The 16445-nt window shown below is 36.0% G+C and overlaps 1 protein-coding gene and 1 non-coding gene across 4 annotated transcripts in view; both read left to right on the top strand.

Moving 5' to 3' along the window:
* PCDH17 (protocadherin 17) overlaps positions 1-13344 on the top strand; it is a 98245-nt gene extending 84901 nt beyond the window's left edge. For 2 of the 3 annotated variants that reach the window (XM_045869547.3, XM_045869548.3), the window contains one exon: positions 8634-13344. In XM_045869547.3, coding sequence (XP_045725503.1) covers positions 8634-9316 — 683 coding nt within the window. In that variant the 3' untranslated portion in view covers positions 9317-13344. The remainder of the gene's footprint in view (positions 1-8633) is intronic. The other variant, XR_010409982.1, reaches the window with a different exon arrangement.
* Positions 3872-4001, top strand: LOC123840077 (small nucleolar RNA SNORA63). The gene has a single exon (XR_006789890.1). It is a non-coding gene; the product is annotated as a small nucleolar RNA SNORA63 (small nucleolar RNA).
* Positions 13345-16445: the final 3101 nt, after the last annotated feature.

Genomic DNA, 16445 nt, shown 5'->3' with positions numbered 1-16445 from the left:
TGAAGAGATAAAATCTTACAGGCTGGAGAATTTTAGAAGGGATAGACATAGGTTTATTTACTACAAACCTTTCCTTGACACAACCTTGCTATTCTACAACATTCTATTCAAGATGCCTTTGTTTGCCTTCCCATGCCTGAAGCACAAAGTTGGTGTTTTATTCATTCTTACCTTGTGAATACTTGAGTATAACTTCTTTAAACTAGCTACTGAACTGTACACATTTAATTTTTTTATAAAGATTTTATTTATTTATTTGAAAGAGAGAGAGAGAGAAACAGCATGAGAGGGGAGAGGGTCAGAGGGAGAAGCAGGCTCCCCACCGAGCCGGGAGCCCGATGCGGGACTCAATCCCAGGACTCCAGGATCATGACCTGAGCCGAAGGCAGTCGCTTAACCAACTGAGCCACCCAGGCGCCCTGTACACATCTAATATTGTCACTGAATTTGAGCTATCTTTCCTCAGGTGACGCATTTGAGTTGTATTGTTTTTTCTTGAGAGGCTCTGTCAGAGTCCTTTTCTCAAAAAAAAAAAAAAAAATACAAAGTTCGTTTCATTAGTATAGTAAGCCCCCAGTGATGGCTGCACCTACGGTATGGGATTGGTGGGGAAGGGGCAGCTAAAAATAAAAACTGAATCTTAATTCCAGAGAAGTATACCAGGAGAAGCAATTATATTTGTGCAAAAATTCCCAATGCATGGTTTGTATTCTCATTTTTTAAATATTCTTGATGCCTGCATATAAAATCTCCTTATATCCTTTTGCTTTCATTCCTTAACATAAGTTTCCATTTAATTTAAGTTTTCTTCATCTCAGAGCATTATCTATATGTTGTTAATATATATGCCAGAAAATTCACTCTGGTAGACATGTTATTATGTCCAAAGGGTCACAAACACTTAAAACCATCCCTGAAGGCGTGCAGGTGCACTGAATAGTAAGTGCAAACGCTCTGAGTGCTCCAGATACCCAGCGGCAATTGGATGCAGTTGAATATGATATAGGCCAGTGGTTTCCGTGTCTGAATGCAGCCGTGGCAGAACATTGGGAAGCATTGTGCAATGCAAGCGCACGCTAGAGGATTGCTACTTCAAAGCTGCCACGGTTTGACTATTTGATGGTATTATAATAACTTCCTCTTCAAAATGTGCTTTCCACCTATCAAAAGCAGACAGAATGGTATTTCACAACTGAAGTAAAATCTGCAAGCCTGATTGGCAGTGGATCAACCTAAAAATATATACGTTTCTCTCAGAGTTTTTTTATTATGAGAACTATGTTTCCAAATTCTGATTCCTTATGGCCAATTATTAGGAAATAATTTTAAGTTTCTGGAGTTGTATATCTAGTGTTTAGTCACTGTATCGCTGCCAACATGTAAACAGGCATCCTCATAAGATGAACACATTAGGGGCTCCATTATGGGGCTCCTGGGTGGCTCAGTCGGTTAAGCGTCTGCCTTCGGCTCAGGTCATGATCCCAGGGTCCTGGGATCGAGCCCCGCATCAGGCTCCCGGCTCGGCAGGAAGCCTGCTTCTCCCTCTCCCACTCCCCTTGCTTGTGCTCTCTCTCCCTTGCTGTCTCAAATAAATAGACAAAATCTTTAAAAAAAAAAAAAAAGATGAGCACATTAGCATATTATCACAAGATTCATGGTCCCTCTTATGTTAAAAAAATAAAGGAAGCAAAAACACATCCTACACGTGTGTATTTGTGTATCAGTTACTCGATTAGTAAAAACAATTAGGTTCCTGTGCACAAGAAGCACGGGAAATACAATGCAATAGACGAAAGATCACTTAGCTCAAGTAAAGTGGTTGGTTCTCTGATGCCACATTTTCCCTAACCCTTTCCTTTTCCTTCCCGCACGAGGGATGCACCAAGCTTATTAAAAATTGTGCTAAAATTAAGCCTGGCAGTCATGTGAACACTAGCAGGAAAAAAAAAGCATGTGATAAAATTGTAATGTATTCCTTTCTTTCTTATTCTGACACAGGGGGAAAAAGTTTTTTGGTTTTTTTTTTAAGATTTTATTTATTTATTTGACAGAGAGAGACACAGTGAGAGAGGGAACACAGGCAGGGGGAGTGGGAGAGGGAGAAGCAGGCCTCCCGCTGAGCAGGGAGCCCGATGCGGGGCTCAATCCCAGGACCCTGGGATCATGACCTGAGCCGAAGGCAGATGCTTAACAACTGAGCCACCCAGGCGCCCCAGGGGAAAAAAGTTTTGAGACAACTTTCCAACACTGTATCTAGAAATAATATTGAAAGTGAAATTTTTACCCCTCTCAGAGAGCAAAATCAAAAGGTTTATTTTTAACTAATGGGCTAGTAAATGGAACATAGAAATCATAAATGGAAATTATTTGAATGAATATAGATTAAGGTGTCATTTATATGGAATGATTCATTCCATCATCATAACAAGTGTAAGGAGTTTATAGGATGGTAAAGGAAAGTAAGTGAATTATAATCAAAAAAAGAAAGAATTGTTTATGTTAGAAAAGTGTCAGTTCACAGGATCGCGCAAATTATATCAACTCACTGCAAGGAAAATTTTATTAGAGATCTGTTGGACTGTATTCTGATGAGATTTCTATTTTAGCATCGATACTTTTTATCTGATATGTTAGAATATATTTGGATTAAATTGTAATTTGTCGCAATCATAAGGGAGTATGTGTACATGTGTGAAACTGAGTGTGTGTGCTGAAGAACAGAAAAAGACAGCGAAAACAAACTGTTCTTATACCAGTGAAACCTTTCAGTAGAAAACTGGTACCCAGAAACTGCCAGTCGAAGGTCTTGGCTTGTCATTGTTCGCTGATGGATAATCTGTGATGGGTACCTAGTTTAGATTCTGTAGAGTTAATCTCCAAAACACCAGTGCCAGCCATAAATAGAGATGGGTGCCTGCTCTTTGCTTTTCCAGACAGGCTAATTAGGTGTTATGAAAGCTTACATTGGTGAAAGAAAGTAAATTAGAAATAAAAAAGAAAAATGAGAACGAATAAAAAATGGACTTCCATTTATAGAGTTGTCTACTTGGAAACAACTCTAATTTTAAGATGCTGTTAGAAACAGTAGCAACCACCACACTAAGAGAATAGAACTATTCCTATTTAAAGCTGTTTACAAAGCAGAAATAAAACCATTTTGTTGACAGTCAAAAAGCAGAGCAAACTCTGTCTCTCAAATGCCCCTCATTCATAACCACAGTATTTTAGAACCTCCTCATTGATGCCCTGACTTGTGGATTTTGGTTTTGGGATTTCTATGACACCGACATTTATTTCTTCATTATAAAAAATTAAATCAGATGCATATGTGAAACTCTTATGCTAGAAATTATATGCATATTTTTGTACAAATATGTGGGCTCCAGAGGCAGCAAGCAAGTTGAAACTAGGGGGAGGAAATCCTTTTATGTTTTCTAATATCTCCCTTAAGTAGTAACAAATTAGTAGCCAAGTATCTCTCTTTGGGTAGTGTGGTATGGTGCTTTGAAGACAGGGAAAATAAGCTTAATTTCTGATTTGTGATAAATTCCTGCCTGAGTGAGAGAGAGAATAGAATAAATAGGTAGATTTACTCTGGACTAAGAAATTTTATGGGGACTGGCTCCTTGACATGTTCCCTTTGCAGTGAACACCACTGAATCATAACGCACAAGGATTGTTTCCCTTGACTTTTCCCAAAATAATCATGTTTAGCTAAGGCTCCCTTAATCTTTATTAGTCCTTGCTGGTTTAAATAGTGCTTTGGCTTCAAATTTTAATCTTATACATAATAATCTTTGGCACCTTTTACCCGTGGTTGAGATGGCTATGCATCCCTAATGATACAGTGACATTACAAGGTGAAAATCAGATGCAGAATCTAGTTACAATGTAGCTATAAAGTGCTGCCTTGTCTTTGCCCCTGCTCAAAATAAAGCTGTTACCTTTCTAGCCCTGTCCGCCATGGTGCTTAGCAGCCAGGGATGCATGGTCTCAGACATGTTTACCAAGTAAGACACTGACTTGAGGGGCGCCTGGGTGGCTCAGTCATTAAGCGTCTGCCTTCGGCTCAGGTCATGATCCCAGGGTCCTGGGATCAAGCCCCGCATCGGGCTCCCTGCTCAGCGGGGAGTCTACTTCTCCCTCTCCCACTCCCCCTGCTTGTGTTCCCTCTCTCGCTGTGTCTCTCTCTGTCAAATAAATAAATAAAATCTTAAAAATAAATAAATAAATAAATAAATAAATAAATAAATAAATAAATAAATAAATAAATAAAAATACAAGGTGAAAATCACATTGTAAACATTAAGTCATGGACACCTTTGTGGAAGATTGTTAAAACCCAATAATGTAAGAGTAGGTAGTTTGATGTTTTACCTAAATATTTTCTTTCCTCACAGAGATGTACCTTCCACAATGACAGTTCCTTTGGAGGTGTATTTTGGCACCAAACGATTGCTTGCCTAATATCGCTAAGATTAAGTTATTAAACTGCTCAGTCTAGGTTAAAAAGAGAGAGCTTTCAGATATGTCAGCAAATATAAATATGCAGATTTCAGACATCTCTATGTCTAAATCAATTTGAATTACATAAAATTCTAAAATCAGGGGTAGTCAAGTTGTTGATCCAGTCATGGATTTCATACCTACAGTAGGGCAAAGGGAAGGATTAAAATGTCATTGGATACTTGAAATAAAAAGACTTATACCTATATATGTACATTATATATGCAATGTTCTATATATAAAATGTGTATATATATGTGTGTTTTATATGTATTTATGTTATCTCCTAAACTATGAATATAGAACTTTCCTTTGCATTTTATTGATTCATCTGTATTTCTCTTATGACAATTACTGATAGTAAATTTTCAGGAATGCATTGGTTATACATTTGAGTTTTAAAATTTTGTCTGGACTATGTCCTGGTGAAAACTCAAAAATTTTTTTAAAGATTTTATTTATTTGACAGAGAGAGAGAGAGCACAAGTAGGGGGAGTGGGAAAGGGAGAAGCAGGCTCTCTGCTGAGCAGGGAGCCAGATGTGGGGCTTCATCCTAAGACCCTGGGATCATGACCTGAACTGAAGGCAGACGCTCTACCGACTGAGCCACCCAGGTGCCTGAAAGCTCAATTTTTTACCACCCCCACCCCACACACAGGTCTGTGTGTGTGTGTGGTTTATTATACAGCTGAATTGCAAGCACTATAGTCATTTGAGTGACTTTATGTCTTTTGCAAAAATATCATATAAATTAAGATTACAAATTAAAATAATTAAGATGACTGTGTTTAGATCCCTCTCTTTGAGAGTTTGTGTAATAGTCAGACATGGTAATAGGAGTATAGAAAATTCTTAATACTAACCAAGTATTTAAATTTATCAGATTGTCACATGATTTTTCAAGGAATCATACATTTTAAAAATGAGACACTGTAAACTTTCCCTATAGGCAGAACTGCCCAGAGTCCCAGCTGTTGGCCTTCAGGATAGTTTTCTCTTTGCAATGTAAGCATGCTTATCTCTCAGTTTCTCATCTGCATACCGTTTGGATTATGCCCTCTTTTTTGGCAAAGGGTGCATTCTGTGAAAGGGTAATCATGTTATATTGAGGCAAGGGTGAAAATGGGCATAAATAATTTCTTTGTAATCCCAGATTGGTCCAGAAGAAAAAAGTGAATCTCGGATCAATTATGTTTACCTTGATTTCTTCTATCCAGGGTCCCTGAATTTGTTTTCTGATACAAATATCTAATCTGTGTTAATAGCGGCTGTCTATATAATTTGCTTCATTTTCATTTCTGTGGCATATAATTCAGTATATCTATTCTGAGTCCATTGTGCCTAAGGTACAGGAAGAAGTTTGATTATTTACCTTGTAGCTCTAGGTCTTGAGAAAATACTCCACACTATTATTTTTATGATACATACTTAGTTTATTGAGGGGATCTTAAACATGTATAATAGAAGGTACACACGAGAGAAACCCTCCTGCACAGCTACCCCCCCCTTCACTTAGCTTTCCTTCTTCCCTCATTTTTTTCTTCTATGTTTCTCATTTTGTTTATTTTTATGTCTGGATGGTCATTCATTATATACTACCTAAGTCCCTTTTTCGTACCTACCTATTCATCTGTTTATTGATGTTCCTCCAGAAATAATTTCACTTTCTCATAAATTCTTATTTGACCCTTGGCAGTAATAGTTCACCTTTTGCTCATAGTTTCTGCTGCTTGTACAAAAGTATCCATTAGATTTTCTTCACTGTCTGGGAATTGCTACCATCGAAATTACAGTGTAATCAGAAGGTGAACAGCTTAAAATGTATCATAATCAATACGTAGAATTTGCTCCCTAGGTTGTGACATAAAGGAGTCAAGTAAAAAGCTGCAGATTTTCAGCTGTGAAATGCAAACAGTCATTTCATGTTGATGGTCTCAAATTCAAGGTCGATTTATACTTTCATACATCTGCATTATTCTATCTCTTTCACTCTCTTCTTAAATTCATATTGAATTCATGCAGTGCTAGGCTCCCCAAATTGCTGAAATTGAAGGCCAGTCAATATTGGAATATAAAACTATGTTAGCATATTTCAAAGAGAGTGTACGCGTTGTAAATAAGTTTTTTAAAAGTCATGACTCTAAAAGACACAAAATTATTATCAAATGAAACAGATAGTGAAGTTTTCTACTGTAATTTTGGAGGATAAAATTGGTTGAATGAAATGATACATATTTCTTTTCTAACTCAGACTGACACAGTTGTAGAGGTTATATTTATGATTCCCATTCAGAATAGGTAGAGAAAACAAATACCTGATATTAAAATTTTCTTATATCTGTTTGTTTTTTAAATGTCTGCTCGACCTTAAATCCGCACAGGAAGGCCTCTGAGAAAATTTCTATGTCTAGATTTTTCTGCCACTCTTTATGTCCATCTGCCTAACAATCTTCCAAGGCACAGATAATATTTGTGTCTCTGGGTGTGAATATTTGAGTTCAGCTTGAGACTGCCTGTCACCATTCTTACCTGTATTACATAATAAACTTAACATATTTCATTCATTGTAAATATATTTTTTTGAAAACATGACAAAATTAAAAGAGAGGTGAGCTACCTGAATACATTTTTAACATTTCACAGATATGAATGACACATGGTGTGAAATACCACAGTATTTTTGTTCTGTCAAGACACCATTCTGATTTCTTTCTAAAAAAATTTTAATCTCATAAGAAATTCTTTTACCCTAAAACCTTTTGAGATAAATCAAGTTGTGGTTTATTTTTTTTTCTTTTTTGGATAAGGAATTATTTATGTGTTTTAAATATGAACTCAGATTTTATATCTGACTTTACAAATTAACTATATAAATTTACTATATAAATTGCTGTTAAATTCAGTTCTTTCTATTTTAAATATCTCTCATGTATTTTGGGGGGGTGGGGCTTGCACAGGACACTGTGAATTTGTAGGGATCCTCTCACATCAATTAAATGGCTATCCCAAGGGTTCCTAAATGTGTAGGGAATTCTATTCCCATCACACAGAGGTAAATTGTAAATATCCTCTCCTGGAAAAAAAAAAAAAAAAGTCCCTGATTTAAAAAGAACCATTAAACATAAAGGGAAACAATCATTTGTAGATGAAAGGGCCAAGTGGGAAGATGTAGTTAAAAGTTATAGTTTAAAATATTGGTATGGTGGAATTATGCAGCTGTTGTCATAATGAAGGAATTTTCTTTCATGTTTTCTGTTCAGCATCTTTGAAATAGGGATCATTAAAGAATGCTTTATTTAGATTCTCTGTATGCCTATTGGCAAAAGAGAGAAGCAAACATTCTCACAGAAAACATTATCATTTAAAATAGGAAATCATGAGTTGTCATTCATCTGAACTGTATCTGTTGACTAAATCCATTTTCACCTACTTACACCAAAAACAAAAAGCTGGAGTGAAGAAAACTGATTACATGATCCATACCCATATCTAATAAAATAGGAATGTGCACTTTTTGACAAGTTTATTCATAACACATTCTGATAGAAAATTCCATTTGCTCCTCTCAGTAGGAAAAGTGGGCTTTTAAAGGAAACCTTTTATTTCATGACTGTCACCAAAATAACAATTACAAGCAAAATAGGGATAAAACATAAAAAAAAAAAAAAAAAAAAAAAAAAAAAAAGCAGCAGCTTAGGACTTGTTATGGAAGTACACGATCTAGTTTTTACCCCGTTATTTGATTTGAAAAATTAATCCTGGTAATCCTTTTTGAAGTTCACTGTTTCCAGGATGGGTTATACAGAACAAAGACTAACTGATATCCTCAGGAGATTAGTTTACAGTGATGTTCTATTCTACTGAGAATGATTCTCCAATGGCCACTTTTTACTTCTTCCCAGGCTATGGGAATTCATTAATATCTAGAGAATAGACTTAAATAAAACCATTGTCTCAACCAGCAGGTTTATGCAACCATCCTGAAATGTTTTAATTATTGTTTTCTTTTCCTTTTTAATTAAGAGACCAGAGGTCAAACAAGCCCACTGAGAGCTGATCGCAGCCTCAGTAGAAATTTAAAAGCAACCCTAATGATTGGATTTGCTGTTTTCTTTTTTGTTTTACAGAACCAGAAGAGTGCATTAATTGCACAGATGAATGCCGAGTGCTTGGTCATTCTGACAGGTGTTGGATGCCGCAGTTCCCTGCAGCCAATCAGGCTGAAAATGCAGATTACCGCACAAATCTCTTTGTACCCACAGTTGAAGCTAATGTTGAGACTGAGACTTATGAAACTGTGAACCCCACTGGGAAAAAGACTTTTTGTACATTTGGAAAAGACAAGCGAGAGCACACTATTCTCATTGCCAATGTTAAACCTTATTTAAAAGCCAAACGTGCCCTGAGCCCTCTCCTCCAAGAGGTCCCCTCAGCATCAAGCAGCCCAACCAAGGCATGCATGGAGCCTTGCCCCTCAACAAAAGGCTCTCTGGATGGTTGCGAAGCAAAACCAGGAGCCCTGGCCGAAGCAAGCAGCCAATACTTGCCCACTGACAGTCAGTATCTGTCACCCAGTAAGCAACCAAGAGACCCTCCGTTCATGGCTTCCGATCCGATGGCAAGGGTCTTTGCAGATGTGCATTCCAGAGCCAGCCGGGATTCCAGCGAGATGGGCGCTGTTCTTGAGCAGCTTGACCACCCCAATAGGGATCTGGCCAGAGAATCGGTGGATGCGGAGGAAGTCGTGAGAGAAATTGATAAGCTTTTGCAGGACTGCCGGGGAAATGACCCCGTGGCTGTGAGAAAGTGAAAAAAAAAAAAAAAAAAAAAAAAAAGCATTGGCATTTTCTTGTCTCTTTTGTTGATTTAAAAATGATCCGTCCTGGTGACAACCCATTTTACAGGGATGAAGAAAGACCAATGCTGCTTTAAGGCTTTTAGTGAACATCTGAAGTGCCCACAAGTATGTTCTTTTCACTGCTGTTTCTTTTTCAGAGATAACAATGGTTTTGTTTTGACCAAACTTCTATTAGGACAGAATTAACGATGCTGAAAGAGAAAAGACAGAAGAAAAAGGAGGATGAGGAGGCGAGTTACCTTTTGACAATCTGTTAGGAAGGTATGCAGTGTGAGAATTGAAGTATTTCTGATCACTCTAAGACTGTCCTCCGTGATTTATGCTGACTTAACTGTTTACCTATAAACCCCATACAAAGCAGGGTCATAATTTGTGATCTGTGGTGGATTTCTAGCAGTCATCACAGGCTTCTACTTAAAGTCCCGAAAAGACCTTGCAGTAGTCCAAGCTACACCAAACATTAACACATATCTGTGGTAAACATTTCTGTATAAAGTTACCTGCCACACATATAAACATAAAGAACATTCCATATCATTAGTTGAAAAAAAAAAAAAAAAAAAACAACTTGGTCATTTGTAAGACACTTCATGTCGTATAAAAGTTAAATGTAAAAAGATATAGTCCATTTTGTCCTGCACACACATAGACTAATTCACTTCATTAAAGGAGAAGAAATTTTAAAAAGGTTTAAAATGCCTCTTCAGCATTTTAGTGTCCAACAAACATATAAATAACGATGGATATGTTTTAAATTTGACCTGAAAAATAGTTACCATGGAATGATAATATGCAGAGGAAATTAACATGATTAATATGTTTTATTCATTTGTGGACACTAAAATAGCTCAGGAAAGTGAAAATGTCTTAGACATACACCAATCACATGACCATTTAAATGTGCAAATGTAAGAAGATTCAATGTGTTTACATCAAATGACATATTTTTATTGATTTATTGCAGATTCAGTGCATATGAGCCAAATTGTTGAGTGTATAAGAGCTATATTGTGTATTTTATTAAATTAATATATAGTTGTGTTGCAAAAATATTTGGGCTTATATTGTAAATGGCAAGTGTTGCCTCGGTAGCTGTCGAACTCTATGAGTTTTGTTTTTTCCTGCTTCCTTTTCCCCATGGAGTGTGGGAAGCAGTGCCTCAGAGCAGAGTCTCTTGTTTAACGTATAGTCTACCAAGTACTACAGTACATAATCTGTTCAAAATGTGTTTGAGTGAGCTGATGGAGCTAACTGAAAGGTCAAAAAAGACATCCGTCAGTCATGGTTATGTGCAAGTCCTTGTAGAAGCTTTCATTAAAGTCACGCTAAATCACAAGAGTTACATTTGTACCGATACCTGAAACTTGTTCACGTTTTTTCCAATAACATCCAGCTTCTGCCTATGTAGATATCATGATGTTGATTGATTTCTCAAAAGTATCTTAAGTGGTTTAAGATGTGTGTCCCCGTTATATTTCAAAACCATGAGAAATGCTTTAATGCATGTGTGGTACCAACACAGGTTCCTTGCATTGTGTAGGTGTTTCAAGAGGTCTGGGTCTTAACGAAATGTTTTTCCTTTTTCTCAGTGCTCTTCTGCCTCTTTTTATTGGTGTCCTTTGAGAACAATACACCTTCTCTTCCTTCGTTTGGTTACACCTTTACTTGTGACATTTAGCAAGTTTCAAACTTACTTCCGTATGAGGCTAGGAAACCTCAAATTTCAGGAATTGGGAAAAACAAAATTAGCACTTGCAGAAGTAGCAGCAGATGGGAAAATGCCTTGATTGACATTTTCCTTCAGCGTTTAAAATTTTTGGCATTTTACAGCTTCATGACAAACAGTTTCCAGCCCATACCTTAGAAAATGTGGTGCTGAGTTAAATAAAGGCTGTTTGTGCACTGGAGCAGAAAAAATGCGTTATTTGCAAACTGGTGGAGAATTCTGTGCCTTCTTTTCTGGCCACCAAACCAGTGTAGAAACAGCGTAAATGTCATAAAATCATTATATTAAAAACAAAGCAAAAGCAAAAACAAACGTTGAACTTTTAGAATTGTTTTGTAATTCTAAACCTCAAAAAATTCAACCGAAAATATTTCCGTCAAATGCCGTCAAGATTTTAGACTGTACCTCGTTTGCAAAACTGCTTTGAAAGGGAAGAGTGGACAAGTCCCATCAGCCTTATTCTCTTGAGAACTCTATTTGGTTCCTAGTAACAGCCTTTCCAAAGCTCTACTCTTGGTTTTTATTACTCATCAATGTTTAAATTAGAAAAGAAGGGATCTTGTACACGTGAAACCTAATTGACTCTCTATATTTTGGACAATTTATGTATCTGAAATGTGTTGTCTCTGTTATATGATGTTATTTTTTTTTATTTTTTATTTTTTTTTGCCAGGAGACTACAGGTTGATTTAGCTTGATAGCTGAAATTTGATGGAAAACTAATTTCCATTGAGTCTTACCAAGTGTTGCCTCTCTCTGACTAGACAGATACAATCTAAGGCAGTAAGTAAATGAAATCAACAAAGAGAGTAGGTTTTATTTTTAAAACATTCTTAACACTGAGTAACCAGTTGTTCAATTTACTATATGTGTCTGAAGACATTAAAACACTATAAGATTTTAAGAATTGGTTGTGCCAATGTGTGAGGGATTTATCTTTAGGCTCTCTGTCGCCGGTGATTTACTAGCGTTAGCTGTTTAACACATTATCTGTATTTAGTAGTGATTATTTATTTACAAGTTGGTGGTAATTCAGCAGTCAGGACTCCAAGCTTTTATAGTTGAGTTGAGGGAATCTCGCCTTTATTCATTTGGCTGGCGACTGACTTTATCACAGACCTCTGGTGCTTGGCTTCCGAGGAAGTCTATGAGATGCCAAAATCACCCCTCTAAGGAGCAACTTGCTCTGAGGGGTGATGCATGATCAAACAGTGATATTTCAAGGGGTTTCAGCATAATTCAGAATGTGGAAAAGTTGTCTTAATTCACATCCTCCAAATACTAACCACTCAGAAAACCCCACACATTCAAAAGAGAATAATTTGATAATACTTTGTCTTTTAGGTCCTTCAATAACTGAAGTCAAGCACAGAATAAGAATTTATAGACATTTTTGTAAGAAAATCAAAAAGTTCTAAAAATCATTTACTGGTGAATTAAAAATAATCAGTTACACAACAATCTTTTCATTAAATGTTAATGAAAGATCTTTTCATCAAAGTTAAAAGTAGTGAGAATCAGTGTTAGTTATACCTATACCAAAGTAAACATTAAAGAGACATATCATGCAATTTTAAGGAATGCTTTCATATTATTTCTTAACCTTACATACTTATCTTTATTGCAGGCAATATACAAGGATTGGCTCAATACTCCATGAATTAATTGAATTCCTGGTTGGGAAATTGACTTTGTTTCATTTTCCCAAGATCTTGTAAAACATGACTTCCCTTTAAAGGATCTAGGCAGTGCTCAATTTAAAAAATAACACCATAAAAAATAAAGTCATGTAGTAATAGAGCAGTATGCTTTATTAGAACTAGGTTAAAAGCTGTTTGTTTCCTAATGGAGTAGAAGTTGTTGAGGTCAACAAGTAGACTGAGGTCTGGCATATATATGCCCACTCATTATTGTCTAATTATATTCTTTTGACAACAGACAGCATTTATCACAGCATTAATTCAAATGAGAGTTTTGGCTATCAAGATGTGTTCATTTGAAACATAATTGAATGAGACCTGATTAAAGTCTGACTTTCCTGGCCCCAGTGTTTTGCAGGTTGGCTATTCCCATGTATCAGCCCCATCATTCTATAAGGTTCTTAGCTGCTGTACCAAGCAATTGGTGAACAAGGACAACAACAACAAGAGCAGCATACATTGTATGGATTTAGCTCAACGCTATTGTTTAACGGCTGTGTTTCACGTGACCTATCTGGAAAATGAGGACTCCGAATAAAAAGCTATTACTAATAGTGGTGTTGCCTTCCCTTGAATTCATTAACACAGACGTGGTGTGTTACACAGTGTACCACAGGGACCCTCGTCATAATTATTTTGGAAAGCAACTGTGGCATCACGACAGGTTTGCTAGTTATTTGTTTACCGGTAAAATAAGGTTTCTTAAAAATTTGTTTAACAGTAATGTCACTAGATTCTTAGCAAGAATGGGTTAACAGTCTTTCAGATGGCTTTGGTAAGTTGGCTAGTCAAGTAATTACCATGGAGTCATGACCTAGACACTTGTGACTTCTAATAGCTACAGTTGGTTTGAAAATAATTTGGTATAAGGCCCGAAAGGACTTCAGGAAAGTCCTTTCTTAAAGCTTTCTCACACATGATTGATGAAAACACATATTTATAAATAGAATTTTAAAGTAAATACATATTTATCATGGTATCTTAAAATAATAAGCCTCTCTTCCTAGTCATTCAACAAATATCTACTGAATTGCTAGTGTGTTTGCCCTTGTCTACTATGCCCCAGAAGTAGACAGTAAACAAAGCAGTGGTCCCTGGGTCACAGTCTGGCGGGAGAAACAAATAGGTAAGTTCTAATACACCTTGCTCTTTATATAAATTGGATTGGGTTGTTTGCATTTTTCCTTAGTTTCTCCATATATCCCTATTTCACTGTCTCATTCTCAGTGAATGGCATCTCCTAAATTAAAAAACAAAACAGAACAAAACAAAACATAACGATCTGCCCATTTGGATTTTTCTTTATTTTAATTTTCTTCTAACAGCATAATATATATCAAGAAGCATGCAAGGCTTTTCCACATTTCAGATCTTTACAGTTTAGGCTTATTGGGATAGACTAAATGGCTTATATATTTATTCTTTTGCTCATTTATTTGTTGAATTCTCTGTTTCTTTTTTATTGAACACGACTTAGGTGCTATATAAGGATCCTAAGTTACAAAGAACTAAGCCAATTACAATCACGTTGCCCTCAGAGTACCTGTAGTTTGTGCCCAGGTGATATACACTAACGTTATCTTTTTTTGTACACTATTATCTTTTCATAACGAAAATAACTTCTTTTAAGAATAGCAAAAGCCATATGCCCACCATGCCATTCATCGCTTTCAAGGGTGAGGGTAGAGCAAGTCGTTAATTGGCTCACCTGAACCATCTGACAAGGGGTGAGGGAACACTGAGTCATTCAAATGAGGAACCCTATCTGGCAGTGCTGCAATTAGAAGGAAGTCATGAATGGGACATATATTACAGGCTTACGTCATGTCAATAAGCTATTAAGTCCCTCAAATTACACTTTTTTAAGTAGATATGCCCACAAAATACAATTATTTGACAATGGTAGAGAACGATTCTTTGTAGGATATGAAGAGAATGAATTCTTAAAGGTCACTATAACATCAAGACAGCACACAGAAATTGATCAGCAAGTCAATGGACCATCCTCAAACTCTTTATTATGTGCTTTTGGAGATGGTTGCAAATGGTTCACCGAGGAAATATGTCATTTTCTGTTCATTTTAGATACTAATAGTATTGAACAACCCATTGTACACTAGGGATTAAATTCTTAGTATTTTTCAAAGAGGGTGCAGCTTCTGTTACTGTTTCAGAAAGAGTTATCAAATATTTCAGAAAGAGTTATCAAAAAATAACTTTATTTTTTTCAAACTACTTTAAATGGTAATGAGTATCTTACAAGGACTGATTGAGAGAGGGAAGGTTTCAGTGAACTTTTACAAATTTTGTATCACAGAGGTTGACTTATCACCCATTAGGTCAAGATAGGTATTCTGGTTTTTGTCTTACAAGTGAAATATTTCACTTTGAGAGGAACAACTTATTACTTGTTCCACTTCCTTTTTTCTTATACATATTACATTATTGATAGCATTTTTATAAACTAAATTTTGATTAAGACTTCTATTTTAAAATCTACTTTCCTGAAGTTACTTTCCTGAATTTGACATAACTTCAGTCAAATTATTTCATATTTTTCAAAGATCACTAATAACAAACAAAACCAAATTTAGAAGTCTTTGTTTCCCTTATACAGATTATCATTACATTTATATTTTTAAATATTGGTATTCAGCACTAATTATATGAAAATTGTGCTTGCTTCCCTAAGGGTTTACAGGATCAGGCCAATCAAATAAAAGAACGATTACACAAACCTAAATTAATACTGATAAGTTCTGTTTGTAGAGAACTTTCCAATTCACAGAGCACTTTCACAAATTTACAAGACATTAAAGAATTAAGGATTCTAAAACTCAAAATGGTAAAAGGACTTACCCAAAGGCAATTAGCTAGGAAGTTTTAAACCCACACTTGAACTAAAAGTTCAGTGCTTCTGCTTGTTCCAGATTTTGTTATTTCTGCAGTCCTGCCCTATTTAATACCTTACATCTTTAGTATCTTAAATTTATTATCTGAAAAAATAAAACTATTCTAGTAATATACCTTCCCCTTTAAGTTGACAGGCATGTAATTTAGATAGTCTCTATGTTAATAGTTCATAACAGTATTAAATGATTTGAAAAGCAGAGAATAGGGATTGTAGTCTCCAAGTAAAAGACATCATAAGAATCATGCCTCTCTTAAGATTGCTCTCAAGTTTTTGTTGCTATCTATAAAAATGTTTCACAACATTGGTGGTGAGTTCTCCAAAATATTCTTTTTTTTTTTTTTTAAAGATTTTATTTATTTACTTGACAGAGAGAGAGACAGCGAGAGAGGGAACACAAGCAGGGGGAGTGGGAGAAGGAGAAGCAGGCTTCCCGCTGAGCAGGGAGCCCTATGCGGGCTCGATCCCAGGACCCTGATATCAGGACCTGAGCCAAAGGCAGTCGCTTAACCAACTGAGCCACCCACGCGCCCCTCTCCAAAATATTCTAAACTAATATTATGGGATATTTGTTTTTCTGTGAACTTGGTATATAAAAACAATGATACAGACTATATTGAATCCCTTGAATCATGAAGTTTGGCATATACTGAACTAATGAGAAAATAATTGGTTTCTTTTAAATAATCACATAAACTCTAATAATACTAAGGAGACATTTAAAATATTACACCTATATATATG

The sequence above is a fragment of the Mirounga angustirostris genome, unplaced genomic scaffold (genome assembly GCF_029215605.1).
Source record: "Mirounga angustirostris isolate CCGP_5_RB_7025 unplaced genomic scaffold, mMirAng1.0.hap1 SCAF_3, whole genome shotgun sequence".
Lineage (NCBI taxonomy): Eukaryota > Metazoa > Chordata > Mammalia > Carnivora > Phocidae > Mirounga > Mirounga angustirostris.
The sequence above is the reverse complement of the archived record's forward strand: the minus strand, read 5'-3'. Positions and strand labels throughout refer to the sequence as shown.